The sequence below is a fragment of the Physcomitrium patens genome, chromosome 10 (assembly GCF_059467195.1).
Source record: "Physcomitrium patens ecotype Gransden chromosome 10, ASM5946719v1, whole genome shotgun sequence".
NCBI classification, from domain to species: Eukaryota; Viridiplantae; Streptophyta; class Bryopsida; order Funariales; family Funariaceae; genus Physcomitrium; species Physcomitrium patens.
Window position 1 is genome coordinate 17779062 of NC_143419.1, and position 19009 is coordinate 17798070.

General features: G+C 41.0%; 3 protein-coding genes and 1 long non-coding RNA gene across 11 annotated transcripts; 2 read left to right on the forward strand and 2 right to left on the reverse strand.

The window, feature by feature from the left end:
* The first annotated feature begins 2570 nt into the window (after positions 1–2570).
* Positions 2571–7761, forward strand: LOC112287926 (uncharacterized). 2 transcript variants are annotated; one of them, XM_090253940.1, is made up of 12 exons: positions 2571–3184; positions 3843–3901; positions 4267–5337; positions 5512–5581; positions 5708–5781; positions 5920–6005; positions 6310–6393; positions 6547–6631; positions 6777–6856; positions 7060–7161; positions 7449–7507; positions 7628–7761. In XM_090253940.1, exons 3-12 carry the CDS (start codon positions 4269–4271, stop codon positions 7737–7739), a joined length of 1821 nt encoding a protein of 606 aa, XP_090110066.1. In that variant the 5' UTR covers positions 2571–3184; positions 3843–3901; positions 4267–4268; the 3' UTR covers positions 7740–7761. The 2 variants fall into 2 exon arrangements, with proteins under 2 accessions (XP_090110066.1, XP_024387340.1); XM_024531572.3 differs by lacking the exon at positions 2571–3184 and adding an exon at positions 3374–3654.
* Positions 7762–9017: 1256 nt separating this feature from the next.
* On the reverse strand, positions 9018–11352 carry LOC112287927 (xylan glycosyltransferase MUCI21). The gene is made up of 2 exons (XM_024531576.2): positions 10949–11352; positions 9018–10476 (listed from the first exon to the last, which is right to left on the reverse strand). The coding sequence occupies exons 1-2, from the start codon at positions 11109–11111 to the stop codon at positions 9212–9214; spliced, it is 1428 nt and encodes a 475-aa protein (XP_024387344.1). The 5' UTR covers positions 11112–11352; the 3' UTR covers positions 9018–9211.
* Positions 11353–11598: 246 nt separating this feature from the next.
* On the forward strand, positions 11599–11976 carry LOC149988319 (uncharacterized). The gene is made up of 2 exons (XR_016505273.1): positions 11599–11711; positions 11900–11976. It is a non-coding gene; the product is annotated as an uncharacterized LOC149988319 (long non-coding RNA).
* A 1666-nt stretch (positions 11977–13642) lies between these two features.
* LOC112287925 (ABC transporter G family member 11) lies at positions 13643–17955 on the reverse strand. 7 transcript variants are annotated; one of them, XM_024531569.3, is made up of 11 exons: positions 17420–17955; positions 17027–17107; positions 16798–16880; positions 16408–16697; positions 16121–16292; positions 15847–15966; positions 15579–15719; positions 15233–15436; positions 14741–15103; positions 14417–14524; positions 13643–14281 (listed from the first exon to the last, which is right to left on the reverse strand). In XM_024531569.3, exons 1-11 carry the CDS (start codon positions 17574–17576, stop codon positions 13970–13972), a joined length of 2031 nt encoding a protein of 676 aa, XP_024387337.1. In that variant the 5' UTR covers positions 17577–17955; the 3' UTR covers positions 13643–13969. The 7 variants fall into 7 exon arrangements, with proteins under 7 accessions (XP_024387337.1, XP_024387338.1, XP_024387336.1 ...); XM_024531570.2 differs by having other exon boundaries at positions 15233–15433; positions 17420–17950; XM_024531568.2 differs by having other exon boundaries at positions 15233–15433; positions 16408–16715; positions 17420–17950.
* Positions 17956–19009: the final 1054 nt, after the last annotated feature.

Sequence of the window (19009 nt, forward strand, 5' to 3'; positions counted from 1 at the left end):
ATAACATTCAAATTCAAAGAAGTAATATCTGGAAGATATAATTGGTCTTATAAATTTTAATCTAGCATGTGTTTTTCTTGATAATGTCGATTTTTTAAATGCAACATATTCTTATTACAAAAGAAAATTAGCCAAATAATGTTAATTTAAAAAAATAAAAATAACATGAATTATTATAAAAATTTAAAATCGACAAAAAAAATATTTATTATTTTTTATTTAATTTACCCAAAATTAATATAAAAATTTAATATTTTATTTTTTGAAACTAAAAAAAATAAAAACAAAATTTCATTATATTAATTATGTGTTGTCATAAGTTAGAGTTTCATTGGAAGAGAATCAAATTTTATTTTTATTTTATTTTTCTTGTCTTAAAAATAATGGTTAAATAAAATTATTGGATATATTGTTTTGTGCTATTGATATTAAATTTTTAATAATACTGCGGTTTTTTCAAAATAAGCCGAGCATAAATATTGATCAAACTTGCAAGAGAATTTAAATATTTTTTATATTTTATTTACACTAATTTATAGTCTCAAATAGATATTATTTTAAAAATTAAATAATTTAATTAATAGTAGTATCATAATTTTTTAGAAGACTTATATTTAAATTCTGTATTTTATATAAACTCTAATTTAAGTTTTTTTGAGGTAAAAACTTGTATTTAAAGAGCATTACAAGTAACAAATATAGATTTCACTATACAAGTTTTTGCAACATTATAAACTACACAAATAATTATAAAATAAAAATAAAATAGTATATCAATTTTAAAGTTTCAACATCTTTCCTTATTATTTTTATTTTTGAAAAAAGACTAGTTTTTTTTTTGAGCACTTAATAATCATTTTTTTCATTCTTTTTATTTTTTAATGTAAAATTTTATTAAAATTTATATAATATTTTTACTTAAAGATAGTCATAAAACAACTCCAATGTAATTTTTTTTGTTATATTATTTAATTACATAATTTTAGTATATTACACATTAGATATGATCAGATTTTTGATAAAAAAGATCTTGATGGAAAAAATAAAAATGAAATAAAATAAAGAAATTGGAATGATACATCTAATTACTTGCTTAAACTACTCATTCAACCTTCTTATTAAAAATATTTTTTTCTATTAGAAATTGATAAAATGACATTGTGATTTTATTATTTCAAAACTATGATCATGGACTTCATACATAATTTTAAATTTCATTTATTACCTATTTTTTCTTAATAATTAAACCTATGATTTTTTTTTTTTTGCAAAATTAAATTTTAATTAATGTAAAAAAAATAGGATTTAATATGTGGGTCAAATAAGAAATAATAATACTGAATATAAATATTTTAGTAATAACCTTTATATGTCTAATTTTAAACCTTTTTTTTTCTAATGGTTCTATTCTAAATTTTGATACAATATCCAACTTATTTATGATTTAAAAATATGTGGACAATTAAAAAGTACTTAGAAAACTTACTAAAAAGCTTATATTGAGGAAGTCTCAAAATACTCTATGCCTCATCTAATACCCATGTATTGGACATTAAGATATCCCATGCCATTCCAAAAATTTTTGTATTAGAAGTTGTTATCAGCATGGATGTTCTTAAAGAAACATTGTTCCATTTAAAGAATTTAAATGCATTTCTATGTGCCCTGTTAATATATTCACCATCTTTGTTTGCTACTTGAGTAAGCTTGAGTATGAATTTTTTTAGTTTATTTCAAAAAACTGTCATTTTGAAAATATCACTAAAAAATAACATTAACAAGAAGAGATTTATATACACATAGAATAATAGCTCAATTGTTAGAAACCATACTTTTAATTTATATTTTAAGTCAAGATAAAATCAACAAAATTATTGGAATACCTTTAGAATCAAAATTGTGTATATATATATATATATATATATATATATACATACATATTTAAAATACTAATAATACTTAACTTCTATAATTCTATAACAATAAATCTTTATAACTAAATTATAATTTTAGAATATTATAAATAAGTCCATGCATAAATTCTTGTTTATGTCAAAGCTTAGTTGCATACAATATTGTATTAGTTTTGTACTTTTTGCTTCAACTATCTTCATTTACATCTATATTAATAAAGACAACATTCATTGTTAATTCAAAGAATATTTAGACCTAGGAGAGCAAATGAGAGGCCATAACTTTTAAAGCTTGTGTTTGCCTGCTGCCCTGTTGTGATTTCCCCCTCTTCATCTACGACTTGGCTGTGCCCTTCCCTTCTGGAAACCTTCAGATATATCTATTTTTGGTGAATTGTAGTTCTTTCAAGAATTGTTTTCCTTTAAAGATAGTATAAAGTGGAAAGATGCCATAAAATGTGTTATGTGTAAAATCACCAAAACCCCTTCATGTACCCCCCTGGTACGGGATTCTGACATCTAGGAAAGACGATACGAACGCCTCCCTCCCATGACGAGGAGGAAGATGAAGAGGAAGAAGGTGCTGGCAGGTTGGCAGGTAGGTAGGTTAGTATGTATGCATGTTAGCAGAGGTAAGATGAACGAATGAAGGTAAGCATGTAAGTCCATGAGGTGGGTTAGGGGAGGGTATTGGGGTTGGCAGTCGATGCCGCAGCATCCTCGAGTCTTCTGTTTCTGCCTCTTCTTCTTCGTCTATTTCTTCTCCTTCTCTTGTGTGCTTCTTCGGAGAGGGGCTGATTGAGAGATGTGGCTGTCACCCCTTCATTTCCCCCTGTTTTGCTTGATCTCTTCTTCCTCTTATTGCTTCCTCCTCTGTTTCTCATTCCACATTTCACACTCGTCGGTGCTGTTGGCAGCTGACACCACTACTGTCACACACCACTGCCAGGTTTACTTAACTTCACTGCAGGGAATTTTATACTGTGTCACAATTGCTAAAACCGAAATTGGTTGATCGTGGTGCCAGCTGCTGGTAGTTTAATAGTGGGAGAAATATTTCAACCTCCTCGTGGTCGTCCATCTGCTCTGACTCCATTTTCGGAGGTTTCTCTAGGGTTTTGTTGCCTCTGTCACGATTGATATTGTATTGAATACTTTGGTAAACGATGCTGATGAAGATAAGTTCGATTTCGTCGCCATCAAACAGGGGTTTTGGTGATTGATCGAGCAAGCAACTACTCTTGAAAGACCTTGTGCGCCCTGTCCTCCTGGTGAGTTTGGTCCATCGGTTGCCTTTGCGCTCAAGCTCATCTCTCACGACAGGATTTCGTTGTTGTTGCTCGTTCACAACTTATGAAGGATCCCTTTCATTTTGGAGCTGGGAGAAGTTTACGCCATGAATTTGTGACAATTTCGGAATATATGACCCCTGGTTTAAAGTTTTGCGACTAGTTTTGTAGTGCTGTGATGTAGAGTCAGCCCCATAGTGACGTTGGCAAATGCGCAAGCGCGGTAACGTGCAGTACTTCTCGGTTGGATTGGTTCTGATCCCACAACTCTGACACCAGTCAGGAGGTCTTATACCTCTGCGTTGGGCGTGAGGGTTCGCCATAGATTGGTGACAACCGTGCTGGCAGGCTGTCTTGAATTTGTTTTTCGTAATGTCTTCGAGTGTATTTTTCCTTCCCTGTGGTTGTCCCGGGCGCCACCTACTGACTACAAGAGCGCCTTGGCGTCTCCGGTGTGTGCACCTAAAGTTGAGCTTTCGTAATTTTGACTCTCTTTTAATCTGAGAGCTCCGTATCAGGTGTAGTAGTGGAGACGGCATTCATGCTCCAAGTTTTAGAAGCTCTCAACTCTTTGTACATATCAAAGCCCTAGTTTCGAATCTTCTACTCATTAGGGGCTTTGATGGACTTGACTTTGCAGGATGGAAAAACAGAGAGAGTGAAGCTGCAACACATTTCCTGCCATTTTGATCGCTTCAGGTATTCTACAGCCGTCCTCGATATTTCTTAGCTTCAGTTGGAGTAGTTGACCTTAGCGGTTTTTGTATAGTACTGTGAGTCGATAAGCATTAAGAATCTTAATACTAAGTGAACAACTTGGAACATCTCGCTTGATTTGGACAGAGGTGTTGTGACTCAGAAGATTTTACTTTATCTTCAAAACGTCATGTCAAAAGTAGCTTATAGCATTTAATCTTGTTATATGAAGGGGTCGGAAGCTTCTAGTTTTGGATTAATAAATTTCAGTTTCTTTGGCAGTTGATTATACTGCTTAACAATTGGCTGTCTCGTTTGAGTTTGCTTCTTTCTCTTTGTTTACTTTTCCTTGAAATTGACAATTGCAGAGATGGAACAGGGGGCTCCTCCCTCCGCGTTAATCGAAGGGGCCCTCTCTACCGCTACTAATTTAGACCAAGCAGACCACAGTTTTGTCAACCAATTTGGGCGGGACAGCTTCTCTGGAGGGAAAAGACAATCATCTTATACAAATTCTGGTTACTCAAACCGACAAGGTTTTGTGAGGGATTCCCAGATTGCGTTCACGTCGTTTATAGAGAAGGGTGCCTTTCCTCACCATGAATTTCCTCGTGACACTGTGGTCAAGGACAGCGGGGGCACCACTTTTCCCGAGTCTGGTCCAGCCATCAAGAGACAAAAGCGTCCGGAATGGTGGCAGGAGTCTGAAGGGGTCGAAAGGACTCCGGAGCCTTTTAAACATGTTCATTCTGGTGTAAATGCTAATGCGACTCCTCCTACAGTGCCTGCATTTGGGAGCCCCGTAATTCCTTTCAGGGACACTCAGAGTCGAATGGGTTCTAGTCTGGTTGGGATCGAGGGCAATTTAGTTGAAGGTGAACTTGGGGCTAGTAGTGGCGAAGGAGCAGGAGTTGGTGAGGATGAGGATGGAGGAGATGGTGACGGAAAGGAAAGGTCGGACAAGGAAGGGTTTGCTAGGAAGAAAAGAGCAGAGATGTGGCAGGATGCTGAAATGGACGCTCTCGTGAAAGCCTTCCGGGAGGTTAATTTTAAGCTCGCAGCAGCTGGAAAGAAAGGAAAACAGGTGTTTAAGTCAGCCAATGATAAGTGGAAGGAGGTTAGAACGCTTCTTCTGGGCGCTGGAGTGGATAGACAACCTAAAGAAATCGAACGTAAATGGTCGAATCTCTCTACCGCATTTAAGCAGATTGCTGATTGGAATAAAAAGGTGGGGCGTCCTAGTTACTGGGAATTAGATGAGGTTCTGAAAAAAGAGAAGACCAAAGCAAAGGAGCTGCCGGCTACATTTAGGGTGCAGCTTTTCGAAGCTATGACTGAGATTATGGGTGATCGCCAGGGTTCTCGTAGCCGATCACCTGCACAAGGGACCCCTGGGCACGTACCTGTACCTGGGCTTCCTCGCCCACCCTCTGCTCCAGGTGCCTAAGACTTCAAAATATTAATAGCTCTTCAAATACAAGATCCTAACTTCATTCCATTAATTCTTTAATTTGAGCATTTTGCAAACATAACGATGCATGTTGTCTTTATTTACTTTTGTTTGATTTGAGAGGAATAGTGTTGTGTAATTTTGATCTTATGAATGTGCACAGGAGTAGTTGAGATGCCACTGCCTATGGAGAAGCTCGTTGTTCATGCCAATCTCTTAGATGGTGGAAATCAGTAAGTCTCGATGTTGTGTGTAGAATTAATACTGCGATTGTATTGCTGTCAAGTATGTAAGCATTGTTTGGTAGTCAGTAATTTATCTTGAAATGATACCTCATGCACTTGGAGATGTTTTTGCAGCAAAAAGTCGCGCGTTGTTCTACTAGCCCCAGGCAGCTTTAATCCACCAACATATATGCATCTTCGCATGTTCGGTTAGTTTGTCTTCAGTTTTCACCTTTTGCATGGCTACTTGCGTGCCAAATGCTGAGTACTACCGCTGAGGGATGTTTGTTGTGTTCACCGATGTGGAGGGAGACTTACGCATTTTTCTTTTCACTGATTCTATGCAGAGTTGGGAAGGGATGCTCTCAGAGCAGAGGGTTATCAAGTATTGGGAGGGTACATGTCTCCTGTTAATGACCAATACCACAAGAAGGTGCCAATTCTCTTTTGTAGATAATTCTGCTCCTTTCTAGAACGACTTTTATGAATGGTTTTATTAGCTTGATTTTTTATTTTAATTAATGAACTAATTAGTCAGCAAATTGGTGAATTTATCATTTTCCTCTAAGAACCATCACGTCAAGCTTGACAGTAATTTGTTTTAATGATTTAAACCAAATGGGTGCCCAACTGCACAGGAAACTTTAGTTTAACGTCAGTCTGGGTTAAGAAGCCCTATTTCTAGTGCGACTCAGTTGTCTCTAGGTGCTGATGTTTGTGCATGTGAAAATGGCAAGGGTCTTGCTCCCGCAGAGCACCGTATTAGGATGTGCCAGTTAGCAGTTGCTGATTCACCTATTATAATGGTAGACCCCTGGGAGGTGAGAATTGCATGGCACTCCCTGCTTGCTTAAAATATCTTACACTTTTTTGACTTAGTTTATTTTTGGGTTTTAAATCTTGTTCTTTTAGTTATGCAAATTTAGTTGTAGTGGAGCCTGAAGTCGAAATTTTGGGTGGGTTGCTTGAAGTAGGCTAAACAGAGTTCCTCCCAGAGAACGATCACTGTGCTAGCACGGATTGAAACGGCGATTAATTCCAATAACTTAGTCTCTGATGGTAAGCTTGTTGTTTATCTCTTATTATGTAGGATGTTGGTATTTACGCAGATTTTCTAGGTCACCACGTGTGCATGCCGTATTTATGTTATGTGAATATTTTTGCATTTTTGTGTTGAATGATGCGGAGATGGTTGTTTTTGCAGAAAAAGCAAGAGTCATGCTGCTTTGTGGAACTGACCTGCTTGAGTCCCTTATAACTCCAGGCGTGTGGATACCAGATCAGGTTAGTTGCTCTTTTAAGTGTCTGCATGCATTTTCCCAAGCCGTCCACATCATCCACTTGTAGCGGGATGATATCTGTGAAATATGTGTCAAGAGAACTATGGTATGGCGAGCCTTTATTTATTTGAGTCAGACCTTTGTAGTATGAAGACGAGGTATAAAAAATAAAAAATAAAAAATAAAAGTGAAATTTACTTTCTGCAGGTGCGAGCTCTATTACAAGATTATGGAATTGTGTGCATAAATCAAAGTGGGAAGGATGCACGTCGCCTTGTGTTTGAAGACGACGTGTTGTATAGTAACCGAGTGAGTGTTCTGGTTCCTAATTTTGGAACATTTCTGTAAGCTCGTAGCTTTGACGTGAATATCAATTTTACATAGCTTGTTTCAGGAGCCTTGCGTATATGATCCTACCCATAAGTCTATGTCGTACATCCAGGGGTTATCATGTGGTTCCAAAATTGCTGTAGATTTTAATTGTTTAGGTGTGAGAGAATCTTCATCTTGTCTACATGTTTTTCTCATAGTAGCAGTGCCTGAAGTAATGAAGTAGATGTTCTCTTGTAAAATAACTCCGTCCAACCGATTTGCAGAGACAGATTCTGGTTGTGGATGAGAACATTAAGAACAGTATAAGTGCGACAGCAATCAGGTACAGCACGCCTGTCACTTAATGTTTATTGGTCATGTTCTGAACTGAATGGGCTAAGTGTTTCTGCTTGTGCTTATCCTCAGTGTGTCTATTATTAACATCCAACAACTATTGCCGCAGGCGAAATTTGGCAAGGGGATTATCGGTGAGGTATTTGACCCCCGATCCAGTGATCAGTCATATCAAGATGCACAGTCTGTACATGAATGTTCATACCCCTCAGCAATTCTAAACTGGTTACAAAGTTTATTGCCCATGGAGCTCCCCCTTTGTGTCGAGGGTTATCATCACTGTTGTGGTGTGCTTAATGGATTGTGCTATTAACTAGGTGGTCTTGTTGAGAGCTGTGTGCATTGGTGGACCTTTGAGTTAATGTTACAATCCTGCCCTGGAATGAGTCTTTTCTGTTGGCACATGGATTTGTAAAGTTCGTTTTGGGATTTTAGTGAAGTTTACATTTCAATAAATATTGTTGTGAATCCAATGCCATTCAACCATGAGCTCAATCTTGTTTTATGACCATTGTTATAATTAAGTTAATTGCACTTAATTATAACAATCCAAAAATCCATGCAGCTTATTAAACCAAAATTAAGTTGTAAAAGAAAGAGTTGTACCACAAAAAGAAATACTGTTTCAGTGCACAGTCGGAAACCAGAAGCTTGCATTTTAACAGATACAATTATCAAATTGAACTAGACAGGTTTTCACTCGTAATTCTGTACAGGATTCTGGATTTTATCACATCATGTACCCAGTAAGGAAACCTGCTTCATAACTCCGACTTTGAAAGCTTGTTACAAACATCAGACGTAGTAGAGGTATGTAGGTAGAATGAATTAAGGAATCAGCGCTATCAACGAAGAGAGCCAGTGAAGAACCTTTACCCGGTAATTCTTTGCTGGTTTCCTCGGAACGTTGAAACAGAGTTGCTACTGTCGTCTGTGATGATATATTTCGAATACTCAAGAATATCATCAGTGCTTATTTTGAACGCTCTAATACCGTGTAGAGTTGTTGCGAAGTACTCACGGTACGTGGCGTGAGGGTGACACATGATTGAATACGTGCTAACATTAGGTTCAAGAATAGCTAATTTTCGGAAAATCCCGGCGTTGCCCTCCTGCAGCTCCCATTGTTAACTGCTTTTATGTTCCACAATCGTCTTCAACGACATTGTTGTTAAGCATAAGTTGCTGAACTTGCAATCCCACAACCCCGAAATGAATCTCGCTGGAAAGGGCAGGAGACGTCACACGACTGTCTTCAACGTTTGATGATGGATACTACCCTGCCCTTCGAGGTGCTTCGGGAGGAAGTTGGAAAACAGTTATTCAAGCTACCAAACCCCGAACCCCCAAAACTACCGCGAATGAATCCAGGAAGATGACGCTGTACCCTAGCACAATGATGCAGAGCATTCTGCTGCAGTGAGCTGTAGGGATGCCCTGGACACGGCATATCCGATGGATGCCGTGTGAGCAATCTTAAATTCTTGCGGATCATGTAGTTAGTCCAACAGCGAGTGTAATATCATTTCCACTGACAGAATAGAAGTGGACTAAATGATTAAACACAGTTCTTTAATTTCTTAACTAGCTCAATCTTTTTGTCTGATATTGGATTAATCGCACTTCCAACAGATTTACATGCTGAACTTTTTGCCAATGCTGCACTGCCAGAATTCCTTATCGGACATCAATCTTAATCTATTAAACCGCCTTTGGTGGCTGTGCGACTAGATTGTGGCGGCGTCACTGGTCGTTTCAGCTTTTTAAGCGCCCTCATGAAAATCTTGCGCATACGAGTCAGTGAAGGACGCACATCCTGGCCCTCTAGAAATATTTTTTTCATGGTCCACCAGCCTTGTTGATTAAAAATCTCGTCAGGATTGACCAAAATGGGATCACTTGCATTATACTGCCTACTCAGGGAGCTCTCCGAGGGGAGAATTTTGTAGGGGAGGTAGTGTAATCCCATCTTCTTTGTGGGCTTGCCATAGTACGTGGTCGAAGCCCAGTCGATGCCTAGCGGAATCACTTGGATTAATACCTTGCCGGGTTTCATGAATAAAAAGTGCGTCATGGCGGCACCGTGCACGCCCATCAGCACGTCGGTGCTGTTGAGCAACTGGAAGAGACGCTTCAGCTCCATGGTGGGATCGGGGCTTAGTAGCGAGACATTGAAGCCAAGCTCCTCAGCCGTCGTCACAATGTCACCCAAGTTTAGAAACTTACGCGTGCCATTGCGCACGATGATGCTCAACTTAGGCTTTGAAACATCGGGAATGGGAGAGTCAAATCTCAAGGCGTTTTCGTACCCACGATCCAGTAATTTCCTGAAGTCGCGGATTGATTCGTGATTTGGCATGCGGTTGGGGTCCACTGTGAGATCGTCATGGATGTGGAGCCCAACTTCAAGTTCGGGGAAGCAATGTACGCGAGTGTCATTCTCAAAGCTAATGATCTCATACTGGGACAATTGTTGCAGCACTTCGAAATACTTCGTGAGCCACCAATTGTGAAATTCAGTGATGATGAACACGACTTCGCCCTTCAAGTGCTGGCTGGTGATGAAGAGTGGGATGAGGCCGTCGTTGAACTCGTGGAACAAGTTTCCTGTGTAGCCACTGGTGCTGAACACGACGCCGGGGACCTTGTGGTGGACATCGCAAGGTGTTTTATCGGTTTGGGAGTTGGCTGGCACAATTCGGAGCGTTACCTCGTGCACCGTGTCCATGCAGCTCTTCTCCCACTTGCGTGTGTAGGGTTTAACGATCTCCGTCACTGACGATGTGGCGGGGTCCTTGGCGTACAGAACGATGGGTTTGTTGCCGTTAAACGTGAGCATTCGAATATCTCCTTTCATGTTGCAAATATCCGTCCGAAATTGCGACCGATCGCACCAGAAAAGCTCATGGTCTCCCTCGATCAGCCCCAGAAATTGAGCCTGATGGCTTGTCTCCAAACCTACATGCCGAATCTACCACATTATTATCACAGAAATTTTCTTACTTCCTTCGTGAGCCTGAGTGAAGGATTATTTAGTAATGCAAACCTCCGGTTGATGTGTGACATATGTGTCATAAAAATGATGAGCCTGTACACGCAAGTCAATCTACGAAGATCGCAATCGCATGGTGCTCAACAGGCAAACCATGAGTTCCAGATCGCTTGAAACTAAAGTGTGATTCTGGGTTGTACAAATTATTCAATCAACCTGCGAAGAATCTTACTACTGGTACCTTTACCGGCAAGAAGCAGTTTGCTAAAAATACAACTTTTCAAGCATGGAGAGCTCTTTCGGAGACAAGTTTGGAAACCTATGAGTGGCACCAGGGTGTGGACAGTGCCTCATCGTTTAAGGTCACCCAATCACTACATCCAAGAGGAATTACAGATGACCAAGAACAACTGGGTGATTTTAGAGATTACGACGTACGTGCGTTAATAAAAGCGTCGCGGTGGTGCCCGACAATGGTGATGAGAAACAGCACAAGCACAATCAATAATACAAGCTGTTTTGTGAGCAACGAACTTCGCTTGCTCATCATCCGCCAACGGCCTCCTGTCCCACCGCTCCATCCAGCTATCCTGCCTCTCATCCTCGTTTTATTCCCTGCTCCTCACAAACACACCGTCTCCCTTCCTCTCCTTCACATCATTTTCAAATATCATCACACACAACTCTCGATCACGACAGTTGCTCTCCCCAAGAATCGCCTCTCTGTGCTCCTCTAATTCCTCATCACCTCAAATTGATCAGACACTGGTAAATGAGGCTTGGAGGAGAGGAGCAATCTCCTCCAAGATACCCAGTGTCGACAACATCAGCGCTGGTTTGCTGCCTACAAGGTCTACCAAGTGCTTATGAGGTATGCACGCCCTGTTAGAGGCCTTCACACAGACGTCATGAAGTCACACAAAGTTTGTTGCATGAACAAGCTATCGTACGACGCCAGAGCTGCTTCTGTAGCCCCCGAGTAGCACTGGGAAAGCTCAACGAACACGTCTGTCTGCCTTTCTGGCTGTGCTGATATTCCTTCTTGGCTCTCAACTGACTGCTTCGCGTTAATCAATGCACCTGTCTCCTGGAGCACAAACGGGGAAAATATGTGGACGCTGTGACGACGCTTTTGAGGATGCCAACCTTCGGGTTCAGTATGTGTAGAAATCCGGTATTGATATTCCTGCAAGTCGTCCAGGTATGTCCACCAGATCCTGCAGTGATCCGACAGCACATTGGGTTTTAAGGAAGGCTTTTGGCAGGAGAGTGAAGTTGAGAATGCACTTGTGCTATGGTGCTTCAGGATTCAGGTAGCCAATGCTTGTGCAATAGGGTAATTCAAAGTTTTGCCATTGACTAGGGTTGCTGTTGTTGTACCCAGTGCAGGTCAGGTGGTGTTATTCTTTGATCTGAACGATCATTCATTTGTGGGGAAAATTTTGAAATGACAAATGAAGATAAAATCTCTAAGTACATCGATCAGGTGGATGCCCCAGGTTTCGAGTTGTGTTATGAAAAATATGTAGTGAAAGTCAATTGTTTTTTGTAGCTCACGTGTGGATCCAAATGATGAGCTCGATTCATTTAAATTCACACCCTACCTTACAAAAAGTGGAACCGTTGCATTGCATGTGACGTCTTTCTGTAGCGAACTTATGTCCAGCGTTTATATTGAGGTACGGATGTGCTCAATCCTTCCGAATGCATGAAAACCATCGGCGACTGTCGTGTTAATACCAGTGAATAGTTTGACTTCTCACTTCGAGAGGGTTTTAATTATGTTAAAGCTCGAAGGTTCAGCAAGAAATTTGTCATAGTTACAGTAATTTTGAAAGCATATTGTCTTCGCTAGAGAGCAAGTGCATTGGTGCTTTCAATGACTGAGACGCAAATTGCAAATCGATCATGTGAGGGTGTCATTGAGATGGCTGTCAAATGCCATTCAACAGAATCCTCGCAACTTCTTTCAACTTGCCATTGAGAACCAAAATCAGACTTGAAGCTGCAGTTGTGCAGAAACTGGTAAAAAAAAAACTATACGTGGTGGGGTCAGGCTCATGGTGCAGAAGATGCGACGAAATTTAGTGACTTGCAAATCATGCAAATTGCAAAGTATTTGAAACGAGAAGAAGTACCTCTGGTGTGGCTTCTAGCTGCGTAGAGATCTGAGGTGATGATTTGTTGTAAAGATTCCAGGGGAAAGCTCGGACCTTGGATCGTGTCTTGATTCCCAACAGTAGGTCCGATCACCAGACTCTAATGTCCCATGCGCACGGTGCATGAGGGTTAGAGACGCACCTACTTCTTTTAAGTACTTGCTGATACCTACACCTTCCTATCATGTGGAAAATGCTGCATTGTACTTTCCAGGCTGTTAGGGCCACCCCTCTTCGTTGTAACTGTTACGACGAGTGATAACTTTTTTATCTGAAATTTCCGAAGGCTGCATGGTGCTCATCTCAACATCATGCTTCAAAGTTGCTTCCCCAGTATGGTGTAACTAGTCAGGGCAGCTACTGTCATGACACGGTTGCTGATCTTTGATGACAAGATGCAAAGATAATATTTGGCACGGAGAATAGGTTTTGCTTAAGTAACTGCCTTGTTACCCAACTGCTGATAGTTTCAGTAACGAAACTTTTAGAAATTTGTAATATGTTTAATTTGATCGAATTATGTTCTGAAGGTGTAGCGAATTCTGAAACTTTATCGTAGTTATGTAAACCCACTACACAAAATCATGCGGAATAAGTCTCTATACTATTTAAATCTGATTTCTGTACTAATTTCTTCCTAAGTGAAAGACCTTGAGCATACTTTTGGAAGGGTGATGCGAGTTCTATTTCTCTCGGTAAGAACTAGTTATTAACGACGCGAGAGAACATCTGCGAATTGTGTGTACGAGGATAGATTACAGAAGATCGGACTTGTCTGCAACTATTCAACACACCGGTATACAGATAGTGGGATAAATTACAGCATTGGTGCCAGTTAGAGGTACAAGGAAACTTCGTAAAAGCAATTAAAGATAATGTCTCGTGCTCCAGAACTCTACGTCACTAAACACAACTTGTTAGATGACCGCTCACTTTATCATCAAGAGTTTTTCCATTTGCGACATGTCCCATGTGCAATTAAACTGCGGTTAATTCGATCATTGTGGATGGTACATTCGTGTCGACAGTCTGTTCTAAATAAAAGAGTAAAACGATGTTACAAATTGAATGACACTCCGCCCAAGGATAGACGGATCCACTCGGTTAAAAGTATCCGTCAAAATATCTAGAACGCAATGCCAGCGCTTTACGCCAATGCGAGCATGATGTTCCAGCTCAAGGATATTACTGCTTTTTAGCTGATGGCCATCTCCCCAATAGGAAAAGTAAAATTTAACTTCTGTATGATGGTTAGTACTACTGTCATACTTCATTGTCTCAAAAATCTAGCAGTACTACGTTAAGAGTTTTTGTTGAAATTTCCAGAATCAGCCGGATGTTCACTTGGTTTGTTAGCAAAGTACTCCTTGGCCATCGCTTTCAAACGGGGTCCTAGATTTTCACTAAGCTTGATGAAAACGAAGAACAAGATACGGTAGGCGACTATCATGGCAATTATGATGCCAAAATCACCCCACTTTCCTCGATTGTTTTTAATGCCGTATATCTGCTCCAGCACATATTCCCCCGACAGGTCTGGGCCGATAGGTTTACCGTCCATTCCCAAGAAGTTCTGAAACGTAAGACCTGGAAAATCGTTCTTGAATAATCCCTGCAACTCACGATGCATAAGATTCAACTACATCCTCATCCCTCAAATTACAGTTCGCATCAGATGCGATGCAACCACAACTCCTGCAACCGAATCTGACAATGCCATGAACTATTTGTGAAATTTAAGACGCACCTGAATGGCGTAGGTGTGGAAGGCAATGTATGATATCGGATACCTCCACACCGGCTTGGGCACGTCAGCTAACAACCGGAAGTATCCCGCCACTAACATATATATTGCCTGCTCGCAATTCAACCACAAAAGTTGGCTTCCAATACTTTTCAACCTTTGATGGCAAAATGAGATGAATTGTCAAGGTAAGAGCCAATACCATGCATACATGCCTTCACCTGTAAATGTTGACTAATGTAGCATGAAAATTGACAGTATTTAGATACAGGCATTGAAGCTTTTGTGTTGTATTGCTCAAGTGTGTTGACGAGGAAAGTCACGAACCTGAATGCCTGCACCAATTACAATGCCCGCGAGGAAGTTGCGTCCAACAACGCTAGACACAGCCATCATCAGGCTTTCCACACATGTCAAGGCGGCGAACAGCATGAGAATGAAGTATGCGTAGTGGCCGAACCCAGAATGCAACCTCACCAGAAAGTAGGTTAGGGTTCCAGACGTCAATGCAATCAGGAACAGATACGGAAGCGAAGCCAGTGTGTTCCCCACCACAAAGGCTCCCACGCCGTAGTGTCCACTTAGTCTCTCGTGATAAAATACCTTCATATCTTCCACGAAGGATGGAAATCCACCAATTGACATGAATGTCAAAAATGCAGCCACGAAAAACAGAACCCCGGTTCGACCCTACAAGTGACACCATCGTAAGGCTACGTGAAATCAATTATATGCTCTTAATAGAAGGTTTTAATGATCTGCACCATTTAATTTTAGCTGCAATATCCTGAGGTAGTGAAGGAATGTGTTTTCTATTACCAAGATAGAGCTGTACTTGAAACCGACTTTCCAAAAGATTGTACCCAGACACAATCCAACCATAGTATACATGGCAACACGAAGCCAGTAGTAGCCTGGATCTCGCGTCATGTTTACGAATGAGCGCTGTGTAAGAGTGACGCATTGCTGGATGAAATTTGCATGGCTCCCGCTACCCCCGATGAGCCCGGCTTTACCATTCTGCTGATCAAGCAAACAGATAACAGTTGGGTTAATACATCACTTGTGTGTTGTCACCTATCAGATAAGTTCCAGTTATTTTACGACACAGAGAAAGATGGAAGGGATTTGATTTAATGTGTTGGCCGAAGAAGGGCAGGCTTACAAATTGAGAGAGGATGTGAGTTATTTTGGATCGTGTAGCTATAGAGTAATCACTTTTTTGATACGCAGCTGAGAGTGTCTTCACCACTTCCTCTGTATTCTTCCTAGTTTTCAGCAGCAATGGATCCGTCGATTCCACATCCTGTACATGTCGGCAGCAGCCAATGACATTATTAGAGCAAAAAAACTACCTTATGCTCCAGTTCTGCGTCATTTTATCTGAGCAATAGCTCGAATCCAGATTGGTGATCGTGACGAAAAAGACTCACATCAACTCGAAGGTTCTTTAGGGCGTGTTTCACTTGGTCAAAGTCGGCATTGATAATTTGCAAGTAGTGGTCCGATGGATTTCGCAAAGGAGGGCATGGGTGGTTTGAAGCTGCAAAAAACTACTCCACCCAAAGATAATCAACAGCGGAAACCAAAGGGTTCAAGAACTGGAACTATCTTCACAACACCAGGCATGTTTGAATAGAGCTCAACAAGGAATTTTAACTCTGGCACTGTAACAAACCAAAATGGACCGTAGGTGAGGTCACTCACCTCAGAGGCATTCGCAGTCTCCCCAAAGTAAATGGTATGGCCATTGGAGAGGAGAGTGAGATTGTCAAAAAGTGCAAACACTTCACTACTGGGTTGATGGATTGACGAGACCACGGTGCACCCCTCTTTGGCCAAGTTCTTTAACGTTGACACTACGAAGTAAGCTGCAGCACTGCAACCAACCATTCACATGCAAACACATTAATCACGCTTATAAGTTTGAGAAGCACTGCTATCCGTCAGATATTATAAGATTTAGGTGCATGAACAAGTGACACGCTACTTACCTGTCAAGGCCGCTAGTAGGTTCATCCAGCAAGAGCAATGGAGGCCGAGTTAGAATCTGCAATGCGATACTTAGGCGACGTTTCTCTCCCCCACTGAGTCCACGCAAGAAAAAGTTACCCACGTATGAATTTTGGCTGTCCCATAACCCCATTTCTCGGATGGTTCTATCAACAATCGCTCTCTTCTCTGTCTTTGTGATGTTACCTGGCAACCGCAAGCTCGCAGAGTACATGATACTCTCAAATACCGTCAAAGTGCCTATAAGGACATCCTCTTGGGTCACATAAGCCTGAAAGTGATTATGAACCTTAATCAGTGGATGAAAGAGTATATGCCTAACAACCTCTAGGAAAAACATAACGAGGAAGAATTAAGTGAGGTCGACATACTGCAACGCCGTAGGAAAGGGAGGTTTTGCTCTGTCCATTGAGGAGAATATCGCCCGTCTGAACGGTATTTGGAGCCAGTCGCCCTGAAAAAAACATTTTCAGAAATGCAAGACAAAAATGAATTATCTTTTAAGAAAAGACGAATTGCCCGACTAGTTGTGCAAACAACACCGCAAGACGCAGAATGAAATGCGAAGGAACTTTAGAGATGCAGCTCATGGTGATATACCTGCTAAAGCATCAAGCAGGGTCGACTTCCCTGACCCACTGGGTCCCATAATAGCCAAAATCGACCCCGGCTCCACATATCCTGCAGAGATAATACATAATTGTAAAACCAGCTTGAAATTCTCACACAAGGCGACAATCACCTATGTTGAGTATTATCCCGTTCTACTCCAGCTTTAAGCACACCCTAAAGTGATACGTACATGGGGATGACCATCCTAATCCAAGCTCCAGAAAGGTTGGATTTCATGAGCAATGCAAGACACAGTGGAGGTTAAACGAGATTTAAGTCTTGAAACAAGCACTAAGCTTGCTTAGTCTAAGGTACGACATTGAGCATATCATCAGGCAATTCGATTACATGATTGAATTCGTCGTGGGAGCTAAAGAGAACCTGTTGCGCCTACGAGGATGGATCGGCTTGGTTTTCCCCCTTTTCCTTGGACGTTCACGCACAGGTCAGTCCAGACTACGTGAGCTCTAAGGCTGCTTGGAGGCGCACGTTCACAAACCCCATCTGGAGGCGAGGATACGTCTAAACTGACTTCCATTCTTGCGACTATGTTAATGTCAAGGCACTATCTCTAGCAAACTCAACTGCAGTCCAGCGGTTGTAAACTGAGGACCATCCACACAGGTACAGCGAAATCGCGAAATGAGCGAGATAGCGAGGGCGTAGTGGCAGTTTGTGGAGAGCAAGGAATGAACAGTGCAGGACAGAGGTGATGAGGGACAGGTCAGTGCAAAGAAGAAGAAGTGGAGGAGAAAGTGCACGACAGAGGTGATGAGAGACAGCTCAGAGCAAAGAAGAAGTGGAGGAGAAAGTGCAGGACAGAGGTGATGAGAGACAGGTCAGGGCATAGAAGAAGAGGAGGAGAGAGAAGAGGAGAAGCAGCAGCACTAGCAACAACTGTGGTGGGGGAATGAGGGTCAAAGGGAGGGTGAGGAGGAGGAGGAGGAGGAGGGGAGTTTCGTCCCTGTCACTCTTCCTCGACTCCAGGAGGGCCGGGTCCAGGTCACCCTGCCCTTGGTTCATCCATCTATCCATCCCTCATTCATCGTATTCATGCATCTGCTGAAAGATTCTGCAAACATGATTTCCTAGGAACCCTACAGTCTAGGCCTCATAAATTTCAGCATTCTAAAAATAAGACGCCGAATTTGCCGAATATAAAACAGGCTTGGCGCCTAAGTTAAGCAATGTATTTGTTCTGACCAAAATTGCATACTTGCGCACCCTAAACCCTCCGGCTAGTATTTTCCATGTCAAAGGGCGATATGCCATTCCAGCCTCAGCATGCTCTTGAATTTAGAGTTGAGATTTGTTCTGGCAATGTTCACAGGGCTGTTTCTTTGGTTCAATGTTTGTTTTGTGTGCACAGTGGTAGTGAGGACAGAGATGGGTCCAGTGTGAAGTGCTGGTGCACTGTGAATATTCAATTCTACAAGCGATCATTCAGCAAAGAAAATTATAGCGGTCACAATGAACGCCAACATTTTGTTGAATGGGAAGCGTACATTTCGTTGACCAACAAAGCAAAGAAATCATACTTTGTGAACAAGAAAAAGTCAATTATGGATACATTTCTAGATAGCTCTGACAATGAGTTCCACTTCAAGATTTTGGCTTCAATTGTTGAAAACATCATGGATGCATTCTTCCATCCAGAAGACGAGGAAGATGATTATGAAGCCATCACAATGAGAAATGCATTGAAATTGTTCTCTAAACAACCAAACTGGTTTGTCATTTGCGAAGATTAAGAATCCCTCCTAATTCAAACTTGCTTTGTCTCAATGAAAATGAAGCATACATTGGTGGGTCTCTCCTTCCAATGGACTACTGCAGTCATCAGCCATTACAAAGAGAAGTTCAAAAATCCAAAGTTGGCTTGTCTCAATGACCAAATGGTCAACCAATTTGTTCATGTTCTTGTAGGCATAAACTTATAGATCATCTCCAACATTCCTAGTAATAATTTTG